This window comes from Typopeltis vanoorti, chromosome 14, assembly GCF_054136105.1.
Source record: "Typopeltis vanoorti isolate ZY-2024b chromosome 14, IOZ_Tvanoo_1.0, whole genome shotgun sequence".
Taxonomy (NCBI): Eukaryota; Metazoa; Arthropoda; class Arachnida; order Uropygi; family Thelyphonidae; genus Typopeltis; species Typopeltis vanoorti.
Genome location: NC_143562.1, coordinates 59,422,760 through 59,448,584, shown reverse-complemented (window position 1 = coordinate 59,448,584; position 25,825 = coordinate 59,422,760). Strand labels below are relative to the sequence as shown.

Sequence of the window (25,825 nt, the reverse complement as noted above, 5' to 3'; positions counted from 1 at the left end):
ACTTGTCTCTTTTGTCTACTTTGTGCTATCGCATGAGTTTGGATACCCTGTGAATAGATAGTTAAGAACAAAACAAAATAGCTAATAGCATAGACAAAAAGTGAACTGCAGCAAATTTTTATTTCAGCCAGAACAACACACTTCAATCAAGTATAAATGTAATCTCAGAATTCAGTAAAGTGTATTTCATTCCTAACAATGACATATCGGATTTAAACAAACATTAGAATATCTTAATAAAGTTTACTAAGGATCTTAAAATCCATCTGTAAAGCGATTATATAATAACATTTTTGACAGAGAGAGACTTACATACCAAAGGAGAAATAAACTGATAGATTTTAGTCTTAAAATGTTATTAAAATAACTGAAATGGATTAATACGTTTTTTTAATCACTTATCCGATCACGCATTCCATAAAATAAGTTCGACATATCTTATGAAACGCATGATCGAATACCAAGCGACATATTTTATGAAATGCAATTACATAAATTGCATTTCAAATGCAATTTACATATTTTATGAAATGCAAACAGAAAACAAAACTTTTAGTTTGCGTAATATATAATGTTCAAATTTTCGTTAAATTAACTTATCTGCTTTTAATAATGATGGCAGAATAGTATAAAGTGAACGACTAGTTTCACTACAAATGATATGGCTTCTTCAGAGTAAAAACAAATATAAATGTATGGCTAGCAAATGGTAATTTCGTAAATGATGGCATATGGCCCAGAATGGACCACTAAATTGCCGTGATATAACTTCTCGTAGCCAAGCAAAGCCTTCCGTAGCTCCGCCTTTTTTTAAGAGTTCTGACGAATCTTGTAGAGCAGTGGCGTCCACTAATTTTTAAACAAGATCGACTTCTGCAATAAATATAAATAAATATAATAAATTCTCTAAGTACTAATCTCTTTGCCATGTTCCAACATTGTGAACTTCAGCGCTACCAAAACACATATTCCTGTCTTACTCCTCACAAAAAAGGTCCCATTTTATTCTTCCATACCTTTGATGATATTCATAACTCCAAAAAATACCAGATTTCTCTTCCTAGACAAGCACTTCACATTTACAGGCCTTTCAGTCTCTTCCGAAAAATCAGGCATCTTTTTTTTTCTTTCTTTTTTTTTCTCGCTCAAGGCGTTACTTCTCATCTCTGAAACTTCTAATGCTATGATATATAAATCCAAAATTCGTCCAACCTTAGAATACAGTATTCTTCTTTGGTCTCATGCACGAAAAATCTTCCATGTATTTGATAACATCCAGGAGATGGCACTGAAGTTAATAGACGACCTCTTTCTCTCACAGACTCCAATCACTTTCTCCGAGATGTTCTTTTCTGTTTTATGTTTTTCTATAGGTTCATAGACCTATTCTACTACACTGTCCGCCATCGTTTAAGTCTGTAAAGATATTAATGACTTCTTCTAGTTAATATGGATGCACTGTTCAGCTTCAAACTTACAGAAATTAACTTCTTGTTCTTCTCTTCCATCTATCTCTGTTCTTTAGAGCAATAGTCTGGCAATCTTCCCAAAGATTGCCAGAGTACAACTTCCAGCTATTTCGAAAGACACATATAATAAACAGGCGGTTTATATATATATATATATATATATATATATATATATACCTAACCCACTTGCGCATTGCATCGCATTGATGTGCCTTAGGCTTTGCAACGTTTCGCGTGAAATGTATTATTATTAAGGAAAATAAGGAAGATATTCTTCCTTATTTTCCTTAATAATAATGAGCGCAACACTTTATTATTTTTATAACAAGTCTTGTAATGTTAGAAATCTGTCTCTCTCTCTCTCTCTCTCTCTCTTTTCTTTTCTTTTCTTTTTTTTATATCCGGCACAGTTTCATCGATATGTACGAAGTTTCCTTTTCTCACTGACTACTTTGTGAAGACAGTTAAAAAAAAAAAAAGCATGACTACGATTTTGTGTGTGTGTGTGTGTGTGTGTGTGTGTGTGTGTGTGTGTGTGTGTGTGTGTGTGTGTGTGTGTGTGTCACCGGAAAAACTCGTCTTAATTCTAATAAACTTTAATTGATTCCCTTAACAGTTACGTCATTAAAGAGGATTATTATTATTATTATTATTATTATTATTATTCGTGGTAGTAGTCGTATTTTGACATGAGAAAACAATGTAATGCTCCTATGAATTAAAGCAGGTTTCGTACTAATATGCTACTAGTAATACTAACAAAAAATAAAATAGAGAAAAAAAATCTAACCTCCTTTTGGCCAGGTGTATCTAGCCCCATGGAGGTAGCTCATCTCCTGGAATATGCCGAGCTTCTCCATATCTGTTTTGCCTTCCGTCATTTTTCTGGTTTTGCGATATCAAAATTTACCTGAAAAACAGATCTTAAAAATGATAATTTTATTTGCAAAGTACATTTACTACAGCTGCTATTAAACAACTGTATTAAATGCAGTTTTTTATATGAAATAATTCACGCTGTAGCGAAAAAGCTACCGGAATCCTTTTGCTACCGAATTTGAAAATTGAATGGCATTCATACATCGTGACACGTGATGCTCTCGTATTTCATGATGTCGAATATACAACTAGATGTTGATGTTACATGCGATTATTGAAACAATTGAATTAAATGCACTGTTGTCGATTCAAATTAACAAAACAAAACAAAACAAAAAATTGGTGTTCTTGTATGCTCAAAGTACTACTTCTCACCTGTAGAGTACAACTACTAATTCTGTAGAAATCTCAATGTACCCAACAATGGAATACTGCTCACATATTTGGGATTGTGCACCAAAATCCTCTCTAAGATTGTCGACGCTATTCAGAAGAGAGTAATATGGTTTACTGAAGATCGGTCCGCCCCTCTCTTTTTCTGATTCACTCTAATCCATTTCTCTTCAGTTTACACCCTATGCCAGAAAAAAAAAAAAAAACAGCTAACGCCTTTTATTTTCATATAGGGAGTAGGTGAAGCCGTTTTAGCCCTATTTAACTTTTGGACACTGAGTGGAGGCAGTTCAATCTCCACTGGCAGCCAATCAGAGATAGCAGGCCCAAGGCTATCACTAAGTTAATCGCCACTCAGTGAAGAGGCGGCTAACAAGTGCCGCCATTCGTGGTCCCTAACACAATATTTTTAATGTCTAAAAATAGTGTGGGTTCGACGATCGATTTTCTTGGGTATACGGGACGAAAAACCCGAGTTTTCGGAAGAAAAACCCGTTTACCAGTCCCAGAGATCGACTAACTCGGGAACCGGTCGAAAAGAAGTTTAGAAAATGTTCCTCTAGTCAGCGACTAGACTTGAACCCAAATCTTCGTGCGGTCAAGCGCTGTGAAGTACAAACGCCACTTCCACTGAGCTACACAAGCTCTGCCAGTTCTTCAGATATTTTTACAAGAGTGCTCTGCTGAAAGAGGTCACTGTAATTCAACAGTGACCTCTGCTGAGACACACTGTAAATGGGTGATGACCAGCAGCTTCTGGTCAACACCTGTTTACAGCCCAACTCCAAATTGCCAAACCAATTTCTGTTCTGCTCCCTTTTTTTCAATTCGATCTTATCGCTGTTGTTTGGAACGATCTCACTCACTCTGTTTTCCCCTAAGACTCTAACCTTCAGCTGCTCAAAAAAAAAAAAAAAAAAAAGAATAGAAAAGAAAAAGGAAAAAAACAACCTTTTCTGTGTGGATCTCATGGATATTTTTAATATGATATACGAGTAATAAAAGGTGTTAATAATATGAGTGTTAGGATTTTGGTCTAAGAGATGGTGGATGTTTTCTGTCATATTTTTTCTCATACTCTGAAATTCTTGGTTCATTGATAACTTGAGCTCACTATGACTGAAAGCTGATGAATTAAGACGGACTAAAGGAGCTCTGTCTTGGATTTATTTTATTAATTTATAATGAAAGTAAGATATTTCTCCTAGAAATTAGGATTTCTAAGTCCTTAAATTATTGTCCTTAAACCTAACTCCAGATAATATCTGGAGTTAGGGTTTAAGGACAACTAGATGGCGTTTGCCTGCTGTACTCTTCTCCCTTGATGCTTATGATAATCATTGATAGTGAAACCTAGAATGCACTCTGTATTATCTACTCTGGCACACAATATATGCGAGTTTTATGCATACTTTTGCGGTTATCCTCCTCAAATTTCATAACCACTCTAGCTCTTTGATTATTCATCTCAGAATCTTGATTTTCTGAAGTCTCGTTATATAAAGAGTGAGTTCCTTACGGATTTTAATATTAAAGATGGCGAAGTGATTTGATTGCCAAAGTAATCTGCTCTCTTCTTAGATGACTTATACTATTGCAATTTCTATGTTTAACCCCCCCCCCCCCCCCACACACACAAAAGTTATTTTCCTAACGATTCTCGGGTTCATGCCCTCTGGAAAACTTGACTCGTTCAACACGGGATGACTTTAGTGTCCTCGTCTTATTTTGAATGGTCTGATTATTACTGTTACCGCGCTTCGAATCCAAACCCTGCTCTAAACAACTAACTGTAAGATTCGTTATGGAAATGAGGGCCCTGATCTCACGCTCCACAAAACCTTTGAATACTGTTCCAGATTTGATCTTCAAGTATGGCAAATAAGTTGAAGGTTTAAAAAATGTCATATTTCAACTGGCGCTCGTTAAAAAACATGAATTAATATAATTACAGGTTCGGCACGGTTAAATGCAAAACCGTTCTTCTTGCCCAAACTACAGTCTCAGTCTGGCCTTCAACTTCTATCCGTCCACATTTCTAGATCACACGCGCGCACGCACGCACACACACACACACACACACCGTCACACCGTGATACATTTGTAGTATTATTTAAAAATAAGAGTTACTTCTTGGAATCAGCGTTCTCCACCAATTACTGAAGAGACAACCGAGGCAAATCACCTCCCTAGTGATTTACCTGTTGATTAAAAAAAAACAACAGAGAAACTCTGGTTTTTCATCCTGTAAAACAGATTACCGACCAGAGAAAACACACGTTTACAGATATAATCGACTTGCTGACAGAATCAACTGTCTCTTATCTTATAAAAGAGTTTATTAAAAGTCGCACTGCTTGCCCATATCAAGCTTTGGGCTTAATAGGCTAATAAGGATGAAGAGGACGGTAACATACCCAGTGTTGTGTTGGTAAATTATTAACAACCGGCTCGCTTTATGAAAAATTTGATTCTTCACAAAGTTCTATTGTATCTTCAGATGTCTTTGTTTCTGCTTCTTCAAATTTTGTCCTTTTAATGTTTAAGAAGTTTCGTTCTATTTCATTTTTTCAACTAACGGCTATCCGCTTTTTTCGACCGCAAAACTCTAACCCTGATTAAAATTATTTTAATTATTAAAAAAAAGAAAAAACCGAAATAAAAACATATATTAAAGAAGATTTTCCTATATTACCTACAACTTACCTATTATCAAATGAAATCCTGAACAAAAAAAAAAAATGTAACACTAATATTACCACTCGTAGTCGATCAAATGATCAGAGACTGTAAGTCGTCGCGACGAATTTTTGTATTTATCGATAGTGCAACAATGTGGCATTTCCAAGAACTTAATGTTGCAAGATCTTGGAAATTCGCCGAAAAATAAGGCATTATTGTTTATTCAAATACCCAGTTCGGGAGTTTTGATAACGTGTTTGTGTTTTAATGAATACAGGCATTGTTTAGTAAATAAAATCCTTTCCAAATTCCAGTTCGTAAAATGAGTTTGTGTTTTGTGAATTCTGCTTTATGCATTTATTTTTGATCATCATCATCATCATGCGTATCAAGGATTTAGGCCTAGTATGGCCTGTTCCGGCCTTAGAAGTCATCGTTGAATCGTTTAAGAGGACGTCCTCGTTTTCTTTTTCCTAATGGCTCGTACTTTAAGGCTTGTTTTGGTAATCTTTCTGTTTTCATTCTTTGAACGTGTTCAATCCATTTATGTTTATATTTTTTTAATTTTTTTCTATTACTGGTTCTTGGTTTAATTCTTTCATAATATCTTCGTTTCTTTTGTGATCAAATAGGGTATACTTTGCAGTTTTTCTCATTAACTTCATTTCTGCTGTTGTTAATCTTTATTTGTCTTTTTGTTTTATTGTCCAGATTTCGCTTCCATACATTAAGACCGGTAGGGCTAATGTATTGTATACTTTTAGCCTGGTTTGTTTTTGAACTAGGTTTGGTTTAAATATAGAGTTAATTACACCTGTTATTTTTAAATATTTTGCAATTTTTACATTTATATCTTTTTCATTTTCATATGTGATCATACATCCTAGGTAGTTAAATGAATTCGCCTGTTCTAAGATCTTGTTATCTATTACTATTTTAGTTCTTGCTGGATCTTGTCCTTTAAAGGCCATAGTTTTTGATTTTTCCGTTGATATTATCATACCATAATCTTTGGATATCTCATTTAGATCTAAAATAACTTTCTGTAAGTTATCTTCAGAATTTGTAATTATTATTTGGTCGTCGGCAAAGAGGAGAGTGTTTAAGTTAACTAGGAGAAAGTTTAATTCCTTGATGTAAATTTTTACTCCATTTTATTATTATTTCATTTAAGTAGATATTAAAAAGAGTTGCTGAGAGGGGACATCCCTGTCGGACTCCTTTGTTTATCTCTCTCATATATGATAGCTCGTGATTTAATCTTATTTGTATTTGATTATTTTCATATATACTTGTGATAGCTTTTAGGATATTATTTGGTATTTGTCTTTCTTTTAATATGTTAAATAATATGTTTCTTTTAACTTTGTCAAATGCTTTTTCAAAGTCAATAAATGCAATATGTGTTTCTAAATTATATTCTCTTCTTTTCTCTATTATTAATTTTAGGCAAAAGGCCAGGTCTATACATGATCGTCCTTTTCTAAATCCATTCTGTACTTCTAGAATAAAGTTTTCGGAATATTTCATTAGTTTGTTATTTAAGATTCTGCTATATATTTTGTAACAGGAATTTAGTATACTGATACCTCTATAGTTTTTAGGGTCATCTCTATTACCTTTCTTAAAGACAGGAATCACAATTGGTTTTTTCCATTCTATTGGGGGGATACCAGTTGAGTAAATTTTATTTAAAAATAATAAGGTTCTTTCTTTGAATCTTGTTCCTGCGTATTTATATAGTTCTGAACCTAGCTTATCTTCTCCAGGTGATTTTCCATTTCTTGTTTTTTTCAGGCTGATTTCTAATTCCTCTTCAGTTATTTCCTTTTCATTTTCGTTAATTGTTTGCCAGTTAAAATATTTGTCTGTCCACAGTTCTGTGGCTTAAGAAAAATAAATAGAACAAGTTGGATAGAAAAGAAAACAAACATCACAGTCAGACAAGAACTATTGTATAAAAAGACAATAATAGAAAAAATTAGAAAACAACAACTGAGATGGTTTGGACACAGTGTACGCATGGATGCAGACAGACTACCTAACGTCCTAATCAATACTTTTCCAACTGAAAAAAGAAGACCTGGAAGACCAAGAATTACCTGGCTGAAATTAATAAAGAACATCTCGGGATGCAGAACATATAAGGAACTTTTTCGAACAGCAAGGAATAGAGAAGGCTGGAAGATCCTGCTCAAGAGAAGACTCAACCCTTAGACGGAAGAGAAGAAGAAGAAGAAGAAGAAGACAGTTCTGTGTAGTAATTTAGAAATTCTTCTAATTTCAATTCAGTGTTTAATTTTATGTTTTCTTTGGTATCTGCATTTAAGTGTTTCAAAATCTTATATACATTGGGTCTTATTTTATATAAATCATGTTCTAAATTAGAAACAAATTTATTCCATGATTCTCTATGTCTTTTTCTGACTTCTCTTTTAGTTATGGCTCTTATTCTTTTATATTCTATTTCATCTTCTAATCTTTTACTGCTTAACTATTTGTGATAGGCTTCTTTTTTCTTTTTGATTATTTCTTTGATTGTATCATCCCAGAGCTTCAGTTTTTTTCTTTTATTGAATTTTTTGGTCTTTCCTAAGCTTTAATTTGCTGCTGCATTTAGTATCGTTTTTATATTAAGCCATTCTGTTTCTATTTCTTCGTTTTGTTTTATTTTATCTAGATATTGGTTAATTCTTTGTTCATATAGCCATTGTACATTTGTGTCATTCAATAGTCTAGTTTTATAAACAAATGTTTCAATTTTTCTTTCTGTTCTTGTTTCTTGTAGCCATTTAGGTGGCAATCTTAATTTTATTTTAACAAGGAAGTGGTCACTGCTTATTTCATATCCTCTGTGAACAAACATCTAGTGAAAATTTTGATGTATTTTCATTTAATATGAAGTAATCTAATATTGATTTCCATCCTCTTGCTGCCCAAGTATATTTATGTATGTCTTTATGTTTATAGAAGGAATTCATTATTTTTAGGTTATTATAAACCACAAAGTCAATCAATTTTTTACCATTTCTGTTTAGAGTGTGTTCTCCATGTATTCCTATATTATCGTTAATTTTAGTGTTTCCAATTCTTGCATTTAAGTCTCCTGCTAAAATTATGTAATCATTTTTATTTATTTTTATTATTGTTAAATAGCCTCTATCTATTTTTATTCTATCTTCTATTACTCTTTCATTCCATAATTTATAATGTTTTAACTGTTTTGAAAGGGAGTTATGAATCCAAATCATGACTCCTGCTTGTGCTCTTTGGTCTCTGTCGACTCCATTGTATATCACGTTAAAATTTTCGGTTCTCATAGTTCCTTTTAATTTCTTTTTTGTTTCAGTTATTACTGCTATTTTAAAATTTCTTTCATTTAATAACTGGTCTAATTCTATTTCTTTATATGATATTCCTCTTACATTCCAGTTTGCTATGTGTATTATATTTTGTCGTTTCCATTTTTGTTTTACCTTTTCCATTCCAGGGTCGTTTCCCATAGATTCAATCCGATTATCTTTTTCTGTCGCAAGTAGGATTATGTTCTCCATGTCAGGGGACTAGCCTGACGATGGAATAGTTCAGTGGTAGGGCTGATACCTTAAGGCTTCTGAACTAGCCTTATTTATTTTTGATGATGATGATGATGATAATAATAATAATAATAATAATAATAATAATAATAATAATAATAATAATAATAATAATAATAATGTAAGTGTTTATTATACAATTTCAAAATATTTGCGAGAAAAAGTATATACCACCATTCATCATCTATCCTTTCATAAAGAATTTTAATAACCGGCTCTCCCGACTTTAAAACATTAACAACCGGCTCGCTAAATTTGAAACATTTTAACAACCCGCTGCACGAGCCGGTCCCAACACACCACTGAACATACCTAATTATTAAAGTTTCATTATCATTACATTAAAATGGGATATTGGTATATTTTCTCTACAAAATTAGATGCATTGTTTCCATCTTGTCGATTTTATAGAAATATGTGATTTTAAATAATAATATTTTAATAATTTTACAAAGTTAATTGTGAAACAATTAATTTTTCATTTCACTTCACATGATGATGAACACTGAATGGCATTGAGCTTTTTAGCATGCTATTTTCAACCAGCTTTATTAAAATAAAGTCTACACGAACATCTCATTTCTCAATTTTAAGAACTTCCTCTGGATCCATCCGTTCGCTTCCCTAATTTGTCTCGGAACTTACATATCTGAGATCTCTAATCTTTGAATAATTGCGTTATTCCTAACAGCTGTAACACCAGGTGGAAGCAAACAAAGTGTGCTTGGAGTATCTTCATGAGTAGCACACTCGTATATAGACTTCACATCAAAACTTTATGGGATACTGAGGCAATTGATGTGAAGTCAACAGCTTCTTTGTACAAGTCGTCTAGCCATAAAGATGCCTCACGAGCAAACTTTGATTGCTTACTATTGGGCAAAGGAATAAACAAGAATATAATTTCTTGTGAAATATAATGTACAACTGGTACATTATGAATCTCAAATGAATAAGTTAAAACTGACTCGAATACTGTCATATATGATACTAGTTTAGTATTTTGACTACTTTCTTTCGTATACCATATATATATATTTTTTTTTTCATTTGGCTACCCACTATATTGACGTTGCATATACTGTTCTCTTTCCATATTTAATGTCTTGTTTAAAGTTAATGTGAAATACTCTACTTTACTTGTCCTATTAATTCCCAATTTTAATACAGCTGATGTTTTCCATCCCACCTATTTTCATACTGTTATTTTTTATTACAGATTTTCATACCAAATATTAGAGTTATTCTGCTTAGTTAAATAATACTAAAAACTTCCCCTGCTTCATTATAAGTACTAGATTATCTACATGCAGTAAAGAATAGAGCTAAATATCTTGAATTTTGTTAGAGTGCATCGGTTTAATATCACTTTCCTTCATAAAATGAGCTATATACATGAAAAAAATAATACTTATTATTATTATTATTATTATTATTATTATTATTATTATTATTATTATTATTATTATTATTATTATTACGGGCAACTCCAGGGAGCCCTTAGACTCATCGAGGGAGGCCCTAAACATCATGTCCACACAACTATACAACATTCTCTATCTATCATACCTTGCCTTGAACTCACTCACCGTCATAGCACCTACAACAGACTCTGGAAGATTATTCCACTCATTTACTACTCTAAAAGTAAAGAACCCAGCTCTAACACCCTTGCTAACCACACTCTTGCCCAGCTTCCATAAGTAACCCCTAATTCTCCCACCACCAGTTCTGATTTCAAAAATATCCTCTGAATTAATCCTATAGAAACCCTTTAGCAATTTGAATGTCTCAATCATATCTCCCCTTTTCCGCCTATCAACTAATTTCTGCAACCCACAAATCTTCAACCTGTTCTCATAAGGTTCATTCCCTAGAGTTGCTATCATCTTGGTCACTCGCCTCTGGATCCTCTCCACCTCCTTCCCATCAAGAAGAAACCTAGGTGACCAAATCTGGGTACAGTAGTCGAAATGAGGTCTTATCAAGGCTCGGTATAGAGATACAATAACTTGCTTGTCTTTGCTCGTCAAAGTATTTTTCAACAACCAAGTGAGTTGATGAGCTGATTTAGCCACTTTTGCAATGTGCTCCCCCTAAACTTCATCTCCCTATCCACCAACACTCCCAAGTCCCTGGCCTCATCAATCTCCTGGAGTACAGTTCCACCAATGTGGTATACTGCTGCTAATCGTTTCACCCCAAAATGCATAACCTTACATTTTGTCACATTAAATTGACATCCATTCTCCTTAGCCCAGAACTCCAATCTCTCCAAGTTGTCCTGCAAGATTCTGACATATTCTGCATTCACTATTGCCCCACCCAACTTTGCATCATCAGAGAACAAATGAACTGTTCCTCTTAGATCCTTCCCTATATCGTTAATGAACAAATTAAACAGCAGTGGTCCAAGAACAGAACCCTGTGGCACACCACTGGTCACAAACTGTCTTTTGGACTCTACTCCTGAATAAAGTATTCTCTGATATCTCTCCATCAACCACCCACCTATCCATCTCACCAACCCTATATCCATTCTCATATGTTGTACTTTACGGATTAGGATTTCATGTGGTATCCTGTCAAATGCCTTGGCCAGGTCCAGCAGTATCACTGTAAACCCATTACCCTTATCCAGTTCAACCGTCACTGTGTTATAAAACTTGAGCAAGTTACTGAGGCATGATCTACCCTTCACAAAGCCATGCTATCCTCCGTACAGTATCTCATTTTCATCAATCCATTCCTGTATTTTTCCCTTGACTACTTTCTCCAAGACCTTGACAACGATTCCTGATCGCTCGGTAATTTGCAACAGTAGTCTTGGATCTTCCTTTATGCAGTGGAACTATTTTCCCCTCTTTCCACACCTTGACTCAGATTAAACAACATGGTTAAGGGCACTGATAATTCTTTAGCCGCTTCACGTAAGACCCATGCCGGTATACCATCCAATCCCACAGATGTATTCACATTAAAGTTCTGTAATAGACTATTCACCTCCACTTCATTCATCACAATTCCCCTATAAACTAATGGTTCCTTCATTTTTTAATGTCACCATCTGGATGATATACTCTTGCAAAGTGCTCGCTCAGTAATTCCACTATATCGACTGATTCAGTGACCTCCTTACCATCGTCATTCCTTAAAATCATTCTGCCATGTACAGTTTTTTTTTTTTTTTTTTTTTTGCTTGCAGCTTATTGAAAGAACTGTTTGGGATTCTCTTTAGCTTGCATAGCTAGTTTCCTTTCAGAATCCACTTTCGCTTTTTTTACCACACTCGTTACCCTTCTGGCTTGCATTTTATACCGTTCGCGTGCCTGCAGGTCACCTTTCTCTTTAAATTCCCTCCACAGTTGTTTCTTTTTTTTTAATGGAGATACCTCTGATTTTACATCTGATTTCCCGATTCTAAATCAAACCATATTCTTCTATTTCTTTCAATTTCAACTTCTGACCTTCAACTTAAATTGTAAACTGTATACTGCTTTTTATAATATCCAATTTACATCATAAGATCAACAAAATGTAAATGCAGATCCTTGTTCTAATGAAGTGATTTTTAGCCTGTTTATCTTAAAATATTTAAAAAAAAAAAATCCGATCGCTGACAACTTCTGTTTGGCCTAAATCCAACTTATTCATCCCATGTTTTCCTTCCTCAAACTTTGAAACTTCTTCTACTTGTATAAATCTTACTTGAAAGATGCAGTAGGGAAATTCCTCTGCGATTGTTATATTTAATTTTATTTTCCTTTTTTTGTAGATTTGTGGTTATGAGATCTTTACTCCAATCATGCTACCATTGTAAAACTTTTATATATCATCTACTCCAGCTGCTTTTCCACATTTTATGTTTCTGATATTTTTTCTACTACTTATCTCGTTTTAACAATTTTCGAATAACTGCTATAAATCGTAATATTATTACCTGGAACTAGATAACCATAAGAGATTCTAATTAAAGTACGGAGCTTCCGTAGCTCAGTCAGTATAGACAAAGCCCTTTGGTCGAAAAGACCTTCGTTCGATTCCTTTCAGTGACCTAAGGAACCGTTATTTGGTCTCTTTCGACTAAATGTGAGTTAGCTGGTTTCATACGGAGATAGGGTTTTTTCACTCGGAAACTCGGGTTTTTCGTCCCCCCCCCCCCAAGAACAGGCAAACCAGCCCCTTGAACACACATGGATTACAATCATGAATACGTTCCGGCCATATGACAGTCCAGAGACCGGATGAAAGTGAGGAATTGGAGAAGCAATGGTAAACTGCCCTGTAAAAATCTCACCAAGAACACTTTGTGTGCAAGCATACAAAGTCACCTAGGGTCGGAAACGACTGAAGGGACAAATCATCATCATCATCATCATTAGAGTATTGAACTGATCCAACTGAAATATAAATCATTCAAGTATTTCGAGAGTAGGTGCCAGTTGGGTGAAGAAAACAAAGCAAATATTAGTAGAGTAGGGAATATCGACGCTAGAATGGAAAATGCTATTAGAAATATAGGAACAAAATGGACCTAAATAAGGAAATAGAGAGTTTGCATGTTATCGTTCGGAGGACAAGCGCGAAATCAAAAAGTTACAGAAGTAACTAGAGATTAGCAGGGTGAGAAGAGAAAGAAACGGGTCGTCCAAGGTAAGAATTAAAATCATGTGAATAAACAAGAAAAACAAGTTAAGGAGAAAAGTATGCATGGAGAATCTATGATCAGAAGAGATCTTAATGAAAGAATAACAAAAATCATGTTTCCCACAAAAATTAATTATATTAATCATGGATGAAGAAAGGTAAGGGTAACTGTCTTGGTTGACATTAATGATGTCAGAGGTGAAAGTATTCTAAGACGGAGGATATGAATGAGCTGTTGGAAGAAGCAAAATAGAAGAGCGAGAAGGTGAAGATTGGAAATCCCCTGCCACGCTATGATAGAGGCAAATTGAGCGGGAGGAAGAGGAGGAGGCAGAAGGAATGATGTAAATTTTGTAAACCTATGGTCTGAGATTGATGGAAAGGAGGATTTATATAATTAATACTGATGGAATGCACCTAAACGGTTTTGGTGTTAGGTGTCTAGAGAGCTTTGTTCACTGAGCATGCTGAAGGGCAAATTCAGGAAAACTTAAGCAATTAGGGAAGACTCAAGTGAATGTGTGTGAAGGAACCCATGAACGAATGAGTGTGAGGATTGAAATGTGCAGAATTTAGTCTCTTAAGAAAAATATTGTATAAAGCAGTAAATTCAGGAAGTAAGGGTGGTTTGGAACCTAAAGAGATGCTGCAGTTTCTGTATAATAATGCCAGAACATCTAGAGGAAGTTATATTAAATTGTATACCTATAATTTAATTTATATTAAATTATGTATGAGTCAAATGGATGAGTAATATCATTAAGTATGAGCTACAAAAAAAGAAAGAAAGAAAAAGAAAAAGAAATTGTTGTGAGAAAAAATATGACCAGCAAGCTTATGAACTGTACAAGGATCAGACAAGAAAGATGACCAGCATGGCAAATCAAAATCAGATTACGTAAGAAACTAGTCAAGCAGGTCAAAGGAAATCCCACAGAGTTCTTTCGCTATGTGGCAAGTAAGAGGAAGAATGACTCCGGAAGAATAACCTTAATGAGTGCTGATGGTCACGAGGTGACAGAAGGAAATAAAATAGTTCAGTTACTGAGTGGCAATTTTGCAAGGGTATATCATCCAAATGAGGTTACTGCTGTGACGTATGGTAACGAGACTAATGTGGGAACAGAGGTGAATATATTTATGAGCTTGGGATATTGCAAAATCTCAATGTAATTATGATGCGTGTTCAAAAAAAGACCAAACTTTTGAAATAGCAGATCAACCTGCACAGAGAGCGTGATGCGGCTACTGAACGCACCTAGCGGCAGATTTTGACAACAAATTGCCATTTGTCTCGTCCTTCTGTGAGCATCGTTGAGTTACATCTGCTAAAGTGAGCACGTGCACAAGCTGTTCGTCTGAGTAGTGACAAAGTGACAATGAAAGAGCTTGAAGAACAACATGTGTGTGTGTGTAACATTTTGCTGCAAACTTGGTAAAAATTTTACAGAGACATTTCAATTGCTTAACCAAGCATACAGGGAGGACTGTATGAGCCAAACGCAGTCTCCTCGACCGAAAAAAGCACGGATGAGTCGGTCAAAGATCAAAGTGATGTTGGTTGTGTTTTTTTGATTGGAAAGGCATTGTTCAATATGAATTTGTACCACGTGGTCAGATGGTAAACAAAGAGTTGTACTAGGAAGTTTAGCGCGTTTGAGGGATGTTGTGCGCAGGAAGAGGCCAGAAAAACCAGACTTGGATGTTGCACCAAGACAACTCGCTGGCTGACGCATTGTGCCCAATCCATCCTTTTCTCCAGATTTAGTTCCAGCAGACTTTTTTCTATTTCCAAAACTTTAAACCACTTTGAAAGGACTTCGATTTCAAACCATAGAGGAGATTCAGGAAAATGCAATAAGAGAACTGCACGAGATCACAGAAAGTGTGTTCAAGGAAGCATTCCAGCAATGGAAGAAATTGGGAATGGTGTATCGCCAGTAGAAGGGACTACTTTGAAGGAGATAGTGTTTAAAATGTTGTAAAATGAGCAATAAAGTCTTTATAGCAAAAGTTTGGTTTTTTTTGAATAAACCTTGTACAGCTGTGAGACTACATGGTATATCAGTTTGTGTTTTGTGAGAATGTGCAAGGGAAAAGACAGCACCTCTGCCTAGGCTCTTTATGTTTCAGTTCTGGTAGAGTTCCAAGAGATTTGAAAGAGGGCAAAATAATTCCTTTGATAACGGAGGTTCTAAGACTGCATTTGCAAATTATAGACCAATTGGTATATTAGGAGTGGTGGTAAAAGTAAACTGCAAAAATATCCCAAAAGAAAACTAAAACAAAATGTTCCAAAGCTATGTTGTCCCTCGAAGAGGGACAACATTGCTTTGTAAGGGGTCGTCATGCCTTAGTAATTTACTAACTTTTCATAATAGGGTAACAACTGAGTTGGATAAAGGAAATGGTTACAAGATGATTCTGCTGAATTTTGCAAAAGTATTTGACTGAATACCTCATGAAACTGTGTTACTCAATTTATTACAAATGAGAATGGATATCACACACTGCTTATCTGGATAAGAGGGAAGGAGGCTGCGAACAGCTATCAAAAGTGATATATATGAGAGTGGTCTGAAAGGTTCTCGCCCTAACAATGAAAAACCGAATTTATAATTTCAAAATTATTTTATTTTTCAATATAATCTACCTTAAGACTAATAAATTTATTCTAGCGATGCTTCAGCGCCATTATCCCTGTAGTGGTTCTCAGTAAATTCTGCAAAATACCTCTCTACTGCTGAAATCATCTCGTGTTGGTTTTAGTTTTGGTAAGAGATAGAAGTCAGAGAGAGCCTAATCTGGGAATAGGGTGAATGTTCCAGCTATTCATAGTGCAGATCCCTTAAATAAAAATATATATATATTTGACGTCACAGCTTCTTTGCTTTGTGCATGTACCATTTTTAAAAATTACCTATCGTGTCACTTGTTAAAGTTAAAATAATACACGGTGAGGCGGGCCGCCAGCAAATCAACGGAGGGCCGCGGTCTGTGTATCCCTGCTCTAAATAGCTATTTAGAGTCTTAGTAATAACTGTTTGCAGAAGCCTCTACAAATCGTTACTAGATGGCGCTCTACAATAATTAAGTTTCTCGATTGTTTTAGTAGTTTCTCGAACTTTCTCAGGACTTTGTGTTCGTATATAATAGCTGTCAGTTTCGCGCGGTCTTAGTGTTGAATTAGTTTTCGGAGATTGTATCAACTGAATATTGTTGTGATTTACTCAAATGAAGTTTTTGAAGTATTTCTTCTCGTATGTATTTTTAAAAATGGGTCGATTTTTACTAAGTAGTAATAAGCTTTGTGAGAGAGAAAATAAAGAGGGCACACCGTCAAATAGTGGCAAGAGTGTGACGAAGCGTAAATATCGAAAATATGAAGACAGTTATTTGGACTTTGGTTTTACGTTGACAGAAGTCAATGGTGAAGGGAGGCCACAGTGTGTACTGTGTATGACAGTTTTGGCACCAGAGTGCATGCTACTAAGTTGAAACGCCATTTAGAAACCAATCATCCCAGCATGGTTAGTATCTCTCGTGACTACTTTACCAGAAAGTTAAAAGAGTTAAATCAACAAAAAGGTAGTTTTTATAAGCAGGTGTCAATACTAAGCAATGCTTTGCTAGCATCTTACAAGGTGGCATATAGAATCGCAAAATATAAGAAGCCTCATACCATCGCAGAAGAACTCATTCTACCGGCTGCTGCAGATATGGTGAACATTATGATTGGTGAGTCTGCTGGGAAGCTGCTTTCAAAAGTGCCTTTGACCAATAGCACCATAAGTCGCAGAATACAGCACTACAGCACATAGCGGAGCACCTCAATGATCAATTAATTGAAAAAATAAAAGGGAAGGAATTTGGGTGGATGAGGCCACAGATAATAATAATGACGCTCACTTGATTTGCTATGTACGGTTTATAGATGGTAATAACATTGTAGAAGACCTTCTCTTTTGTAAAAGTATCACTTCTGGTGCTAAGGCTCAAAACAAGATTTTCGGCGGTCGCTGTAATAAAAACGAAGTATCGCGCGAAAATCAATGTGGAGAAGGAAATGAGGGTGGCTGCATCCAGTTTGATTCCAAGATTTGAGAAAATGTGTAGTGATCAACAGGCTCATCCATCCTACTAATGATAATTAGTTGAATTTGTTCAATTACTTTTTTTTGTGATCTTAAATACGTGTTTTATTTATTTTTACCTAACCCCTTAATTAAAAAAATTATTCGCTATTTCTCAAAGTGTACTTCTTAGAATTTGACATAGGGTGCCTTGGGAAAACCTGGATTCAGCAGGTGAGCCAAGAATCGAAAAAGTTTAGGAACCACTGGACTAGACTTAAAAAGAAATAGCTTGAGGTGATATCTGTTTTAGACTACATCGATCTTTTTAGAGACAATGTACAGAAATAATGAGTGAAGAAAGACTACCCAGGGATATACAGAGATATCGACTTCAAGGGAGAAGGAATAAAGGACAGCCATTGAAAAGATGGGAAGAGAACGTAACAGGCCACTAGGCCTGATACCGGAATGGAAGAATGAGTGAATATAAAATATATGGGGTGCAAAACGTAGTCTTTTATTTATGAAATTCCCTCCCGGAGCTGGTTGGGTTTTCTACAGGTTTTAACAGACATGACTGATGCGATGCGCGATAGTATTTGCTTTCCTAAGTTTAGAACAGCAGTTTCGATTTCATCTTTCGATGATATAGATGGTACGGGACCAATAAAGTTTGTAATTGTTATAGGTAGTTGAGCCCAGTTTGTGATGATTGGATTAATCATAGTGTCACCTGTGACAACAGCCAGTTAGAGTATAACTGGGTGGTGGTCCGTGCTAAGATCATCAACTGCCTTTATTTGATATTGGTAAGGTACATTTTTGAGGATGACTATGTCTAGAACATCTGGTCACCTAATCGTTCCATAATGTGTGTAGGTGCAAGCGGACCTGCAACGACAATATTCCTTTTAATAACAAAATCAATTAGAATCCTACCATTTTGCTTAGTGACTCTGCTATTGCAAGCAAATTGTTTTGAGTTGAAGTTATTATCACTATTACTAGCCATTATCACTGCTTCTTTGATATCAAGTAATTGTCAGAGATCCGAAGTAGAAATCTGTTTGTTTGGAGAGTTGTACACAGAATAAATTTTGAGACTGCTTGTATTCAAGGTATGAATTTGTAGACCGGTAACCTCCAACATTGTGGACTCCTGAACTCTTCAGTTACTCCGGATTAGAGAAATATTTGCACACGGAAACAAAAAAAAGGTTTGCGCTTGCCAAGTTGTTTGCCAAATTAGATCGGCCAATTAGATAGCATAATAATTGCGATATGATTGCTACTATTGAAATTTTAAAGTAATTAAAATTTCTGTTAAGAATATGCAATAAATTTTATTCGAAACTTTAATTCCTTAATTCTGGGTAATAGTCTACTGTGTTTGTCCGTTTGATGAGAGAAATTGAATTTTGCAAAGTAGTAACAATTTGGTACGTTAGAGGGAGTCTTGTAGTCACTACTGTAAACATAAACATTTGTCCGGTGTGGGAATATTTGGCACGTTTTCTTATTATTTGTTTTGAAAGTGTTATAACAGTTGTAGCTTAACTCATAGTTTTTAGGATTTGGTATGAATTTCAGTATATGTAGGTATGCCTTCTACCAGAAGCGGAAGACTTCGGACACTAACGTACATTCCACAACGTGCTCCTCATACCTCGTTACGTCGTAAGTTGGTGTAAGTAGTGTCTGCTGCAGTTTTTTAGAAATAGTTCAAGTTATACAAAATTTGTGTTTATTACCAAACTGAAGAAGTCAAAAGTTTGGTTTAGTTTAATGAAACCCTAAATTTGGATATGCGATTGTAACACCAGTGGTTCGGGTATTATGTATCATGAGCACAAGATGCTTTTGCTGTGCTACTATGGGATGACTGTGATATGTTAAATGACGATTAATTTAAAAGAAAATCAGCGAAGTCAGTGAGTTACAACTCACTGACTAAATAAAAAATAAAATAAAAACAGATATACGAACTTCAGAAAAACATTTATTTCTTCACAGAAACCCTTTCAACATTTGTAAACTTTTTTTTTTATGTTGCTCCCAACCCACGAAAGATTATTTGTAAACCTATAGTACATTTTGTACTGTGCAGGGGCGAATGCTGTTCCTGAAATTCATGCTTGCTTTTGTTATCATTCAGGGAGTGAGAGGTGTGATTGGAGTCTGATTAGCAGAATAATGAATTACTGACCATTTAAAACTATATATTTAGAAATTTATGTACATTTACTCATGCAAATACAACATTTATTTTACAAATGATATTCTATCTTTTTCAGTTTAGCTACTTGAATACAAATTCTACCCTACGGTTCTTCTTTATGAACTGGTCAATAACATCGTCATAAAAAGTTGGTTGTAACTTAATTTTCCCAAGCAACAAGCACACTTGTAAAGGCTGGCTGAAGCTCACTGGCTAGAGCTACATTGACTGCATATGGCCCGTGTTTAAGCAACAGTGTGAGACAAGGTGAAATCACAGTGCTGCTGCTGCAAGGACCTGGAAGTTCCTACAACCGAGCAAGCCAAGATAGCTTTTACTAGATGAGCAAGCATCGGCCTTCGATACACAACGCAAAGCTCACTTATTGCCGTGCAAGCTTAAGACATCTTCTGTCTACAATAATAAAAGCCTGTATAAATGCATGCATTTATTAACAAATAAATATTACTTTCTCAATTAATGAGCTTGCGCAGCAAGCATGGAGAATTCGCCCCTGGTACTGTGAGTGGGTTCAAATCCCGCCGTAGGCATGGATATTTGTGATTTTCCTACAAACTGTGTGGAAAGGGAATCTGCAACCCTACCACTTATTCTAGCAGAAGATTTCACTCCCAAAACCCGGTGAGGTACAGGAGTGACCATATGGTGTCTACAGACATCAGATGTGAAATATTTATCTTCCATTTATTTAGTTATCATTTCATATATTTTTTTACATAGTCTGTAAGCCTAGCTATAGAGGTGAAACATGGAACTTTTTTCAAGCCACTTCAGTCCTCTAATAAGAGGGGTGGTGGTCTCACACCAGGCGATGACATTCATCTTCCAGCTATAGACAATCACACACATCCATGCCCACAGTGCGATTCAAATCTGCAGCCTGCTGGTTGGAGAGCAGGTATGCTAACCACTCTGCCAACCAGGCTGGCAAATGGAAAATGGCAGGGGTGGGATCCATTGTTTTATTAGTATGTCAAAATCAGCAGCATAGAATTCTTTTACATGTGTTGTCTCAACCAACTCAGTACTCATTTCCAACTCCCTAATGTTCAGTGAAACCTTTCCATCAAAATACTGTTTCAGTGGGCCAAATTGGTAAAGTTACTTCAGGCGAGGTCAGGGCTGTAAGGTGAATGTTAAAGGAGTTCTCACTGAAGTTATTGAATTGCAATGCATAACAGTTCACATTGTTATGCAGGCCTACTACTGTTGTCATTAGGCTTGGACATATGCAATGAATTACATCCCAAAGCTTCTATTAAATTTCACAGTATTATGTGGCATTCACAATTTTTCACTATGCTTCTGAAAATGGGCCAGCAATATTACCTGGGAATTTCAAAATACTGTAAGCATAAGTTTTCACACCAATGCCATAAGTGTATTGTTTCCATTTTGTTAACGCATACTTCAATGTGGGTTGGTAGTGCTGAAATCCATGATTCACCCCTGTAACAGTCATGTTTAGCATTTCTTTTCCTTTCTCTGCATAGCTGAAGAGATGTTGCAAGGCCAGACCCATTTGGTTCATTTTGTTCTCAGGGCTGAGTTCTCTAGGCATCCACCATGCACAAACACTTTCCAAAAATTTAATATCATGCATTATGATATAAGTTAGACCATGAGAACAATTTACTGCACTCGCTGTGCTATCTGTCATTAATCACTTGTCATCATGGCTCATCTTTTCCATCTGTCTTGCAGTGGCTTTTGTTACAATTTCAACAGGGTGACTAGTCTTCATCATGGAGTATCGATCAAGCATCGCTGGGGAATTAACACTTATCCTGTATCATCTTTGCAATCTTTTACACTCACCTGTCACTTCTTTTAATGTGTGGAAAGCTTGATAGGTTGAATAGCCACTGAATAGGTTGTGAATCCAACCTATTCAGTGGCAGATTATCCAATAGGTGCACTAGGCTCGTGTCTATGGCCTCGTCATCTCGAGGGGCTTCAAAACTTACATAGCAAAAACATGATATACCTCTAAATATTTAGTGAACGTAGAGACAATCTTAAAAAATTTTTTTGATCTTGTCAGCAATAAGCAATGCTAGTGGCGAACATCCATTTTTGGTCTTAAAAAGAATAAAAAATTATTTAAGAAATAGTTTAGGGCAGACTCATTTAAATGATTTTCTATTATAGAAAATGATATAGTTAATATGTTAAATTATGATAACATTATAGATTAATTTGAGATTTAAAAGCACGAAAGGTAACATTATAAGTTGTAATACTAACTAGACAAATTAAATAAATAATTATAAATAAAGAAAAATCTTGTTATTATTTAAAGATTTTATTGTCTTTTTAATATAAAAAAAAAACACTTTTACTTAAATGGCCTCATAACAAAATTGCACCTAGGGCCTCAAAGGAACATAATCCGCTACAGAGCCTATTACAAAAAAAAGGAGAAAAAAGTCTGCCATCAAACTACCAACTAACCACTGATTGCCATCACTTCTGTACTCTTCAAAATTATAGAGAAAATCCATGGCTGACCTCTTTGGACTTTACTGCATGTCATGATGGATGGCTCCTTTTCTTTGAGCTTCTCTACCATTGCAGGAGTGCCTCAGGGATCATTTCTATCACCTACCCTCCTGGCATTAGAACACTTCATTTATCCTACTCACTGAAAAACCATGCAGTCTCAGCCACCCCAACTTGCTACTGATCTTCATACCTTCTTTAGTGGGGCAAGGATAATCTTGTCACTTTCAGTGCTACCAAAATGCAGTCTTGCCTATTTTCTTGAAAAAGTAAGGATAAATGAACTGAGATCCTTACTGTCAGTAAAATACCAGACAAGATCAGGTCTTGCTTCTTGAACTGACATTTACCTTCAGCCTCTGGCATAAACACATCACTTCAGTGGCTTCCTAAGCCTCTGGAAAACTAGGCATTCTTTTCCATTCAAGATACTATTTTTTCATCCATCAAGCTACCAACTGAGCAAGTTTGGAATTTGTATAGTTTTGTTTTTTAGTTAATTTGTATAGAGGAGAGCAATTCAGCTGATAGATGATCCTCTCTCACCAATCCACTTCTGTCACCAACTCACAGATGCACTGTGTCTCTTCTACAGGTATTTCTATGAACACTGCTCTACTAAATGGTTTACAGTACAGGAATGGATGATGAAAATGAAATACTGTATGGGGGACAGCATGGCTTTGTGAAGGGTAGATCATGCCTCAGTAACTTGCTCAAGTTTTATAACACAGTGACGGCTGAACTGAATAAGGGTAATGGGTTTACAGTGATACTGCTAGACCTGTCTAAGGCATTTGACAGGATACCACATGGAATCCTAATCCGTAAAGTACAACATATGAGAATGGATATAGGGTTGGTGAGATGGATAGGTGGGTGGTTGATGGAGAGATATCAGAGAATAGTTTATTCAGAAGTAGAGTCCAAGGCCTGTGACCAGTGGTGTGCCACTGGTCACACCACTGCTTTTTAATTTGTTCAATAACGATATAGGGAAGGATCTAAGAGGAACAGTTCATTTGTTCGCTGATGATGCAAAGTTGGGTAGGGCAATAGTGAATGCAGAATATGTCAGAATCTTGCAGGACAACTTGGATAGATTGGAGTTCTGGGCTAAGGAGAATGGATGTCAATTTAATGTGACAAAATGTAAGATTATGCATTTTGGGGTGAAACGATTAGCAGCAGTATACCACATTGGTGGAACTATACTCCAGGAGATTGATGAGTCCAGGGACTTGGGAGTGTTGGTGGATAGGGAGATGAAGTTTAGGGGGGAACATTACAAAAGTGGCTAAATCAGCTCATCAACTCACTTGGTTGTTGAAAAATACTTTGACAAGCAAGTTATTGTACCTCTGTACCGAGCCTTGATAAGACCTCTTCTCGACTACTGTGCCCAGATTTGGTCACCTAGGTTTCTTCTTGATGGGGAGGAGGTGGAGAGAATCCAGAGGCGAGTGACCAAGATGATAGCAACTCTATGGAATGAACCTTATGAGAACAGGTTGGAGATTTGTGGGTTGCAGAAATTAGTTGATAGGTGGAAAAGGGGAGATATGATTGAGACATTCAGATTGCTAAAGGGTTTCTATAGGATTAATTAAGAGGATATTTTTGAGATCAGGACTGGTGGTGGTGGGAGAACTAGGGGACACCTATGGAAGCTGGGCAAGAGTGTGGTTAGCAAGGGTGTTAGAGCTGGGCTCTTTACTTTTAGAGTGGTAAATGAGTGGAATAAGCTGCCAGAGTCTGTTATGGGTGCTATGATGGTGAGTGAGTTCAAGGCAAGGTATGATAGATACTGTGAGAATGTTGTATAGTTGTGTGGACATGATGTTTAGGGCCTCCCTCGATGAGTCTAAGGGCTCCCTGGAGTTGCCCATAATAATAATAATAAATTGGCAACCATCATTCCTGTGCTTTCTGTTGGCCTGTTAAAACAAGAGCAGTAGCAACAGCAGCCCAACTTCCTTTTTCAATCCAGCTATAGACATTAAGCATGGTTCTTCTTATCCTAATTTATTCCACCTACCTGGAACAGCCTTCTTCTTGAAGTGTTCTTGAACACCTAGAACCTCTATCTCTTCAAGTGAAATGCCAATAGATTTCTTTCTTCCCAAGCCTCTCCTGTATATGTCACACAAAGCCTCTCCTGTATGTCACACACACACACAGCACTGATGTGCTATAGGTTCTTCTACCTCTCGTATATTGGATCGATAATTATTTTTTAAAAAATACCACAGCTCTCTTATATCCTCCTCCTGCTGTAAGATATCTTCACCAGCTGAATAATAATCTGAATCCCATCTTTGCTTTCCATATTTTAGCCCTTACACTTTGCAACACTAAACTGCTTAATTTGCCCACTCAGTCTTTTTTTTTTTTTATGTGACTGTCAACCTGTTTTGTAATTAATATTTAAAATTTTTTTTTAAAAATGTACATAATCTGGAAAAGTCTGCTCACTTATATATATATATATATATTACTTCCACACATGACTGGCTGCAAGATCTATAGAAGAATAATGCCGTGTGTGAGCTAGGATTAAAAGCAGAGTAACTGGTTGATATTCCTCTTTAACATCTGAAGAATGTCATCTTGGTGAATACTTTATGAGAAAGGCTGATTCCACAGAACTGAGATAGATAGATAGATAGCATGAAAGATACTAGGAGTAGCTGATTTAGTGATTCAGCAGTTCAACTCTAAAAGGATGTTGGATAGTTATTGCACATGTTGCTGTAGTTTTAGGCGAAATAGGATACTAGATCAGCAGTACAATGATAATAGAAATATCTGTAGAACATAGTGGTTGAAGAAAGTCTGTGAGAGTGAAGTCATTAATCAACTAATTGCTCTCTTTTGAACAATATCAAGCATTTTTAAAGAGATTTTAGGTGCAACACTTCAAATGTGAGAGCAGTATTTCAAGGTTGGATAGATTTGGGATTTGTACAGAGTAAGTAACTGGGCAGATGAAAAGTAGTATCTTGAGCAGAACAGGGTGCAAAGTTTTCTGGAAGTTGAGGATGCTATAAAAGTGATGTGATTATACCAGAAAAAGTAAAAGTCAGTCAAGAAGAGGGATCCAATCTTGACTCTTAAGTTGAATATTGTCAGCTGTAATGGAGAAGAACTACGATCCTCTTTATAATAAAAAGGAAAAGAATGTGGTTTGGAATCATTAAAAGTGCTAGGTTGTTATTGCCCCATTGCAGGATGGTGTTTACTCAACACCATCCTGCAAGGTAGAAAATCAGTGTTTAGGCAACTTATCATAGATGATCTTGAAGCATGAAATGTTTGTGCACTACAAATTTTGTCATATGA

At 35.8% G+C, this 25,825-nt stretch overlaps 2 protein-coding genes across 2 annotated transcripts in view; one reads left to right on the top strand and one right to left on the bottom strand.

Moving 5' to 3' along the window:
* The window catches only part of LOC150099519 (cilia-and flagella-associated protein 96-like), a 69,901-nt gene extending 67,533 nt beyond the window's left edge, over nt 1-2,368 (bottom strand). The window contains exon 1 of the mRNA XM_090404527.1: nt 2,260-2,368. Within this exon, the coding sequence (XP_090260653.1) occupies nt 2,260-2,350 (91 nt within the window). The 5' untranslated portion in view covers nt 2,351-2,368. The remainder of the gene's footprint in view (nt 1-2,259) is intronic.
* Nucleotides 2,369-19,227: 16,859 nt separating this feature from the next.
* The window catches only part of LOC150099518 (uncharacterized), a 160,837-nt gene continuing 154,239 nt past the window's right edge, over nt 19,228-25,825 (top strand). Inside the window, exon 1 of the mRNA XM_090403831.1 lies at nt 19,228-19,429. Coding sequence (XP_090259957.1) covers nt 19,344-19,429 — 86 coding nt within the window. The 5' untranslated portion in view covers nt 19,228-19,343. The remainder of the gene's footprint in view (nt 19,430-25,825) is intronic.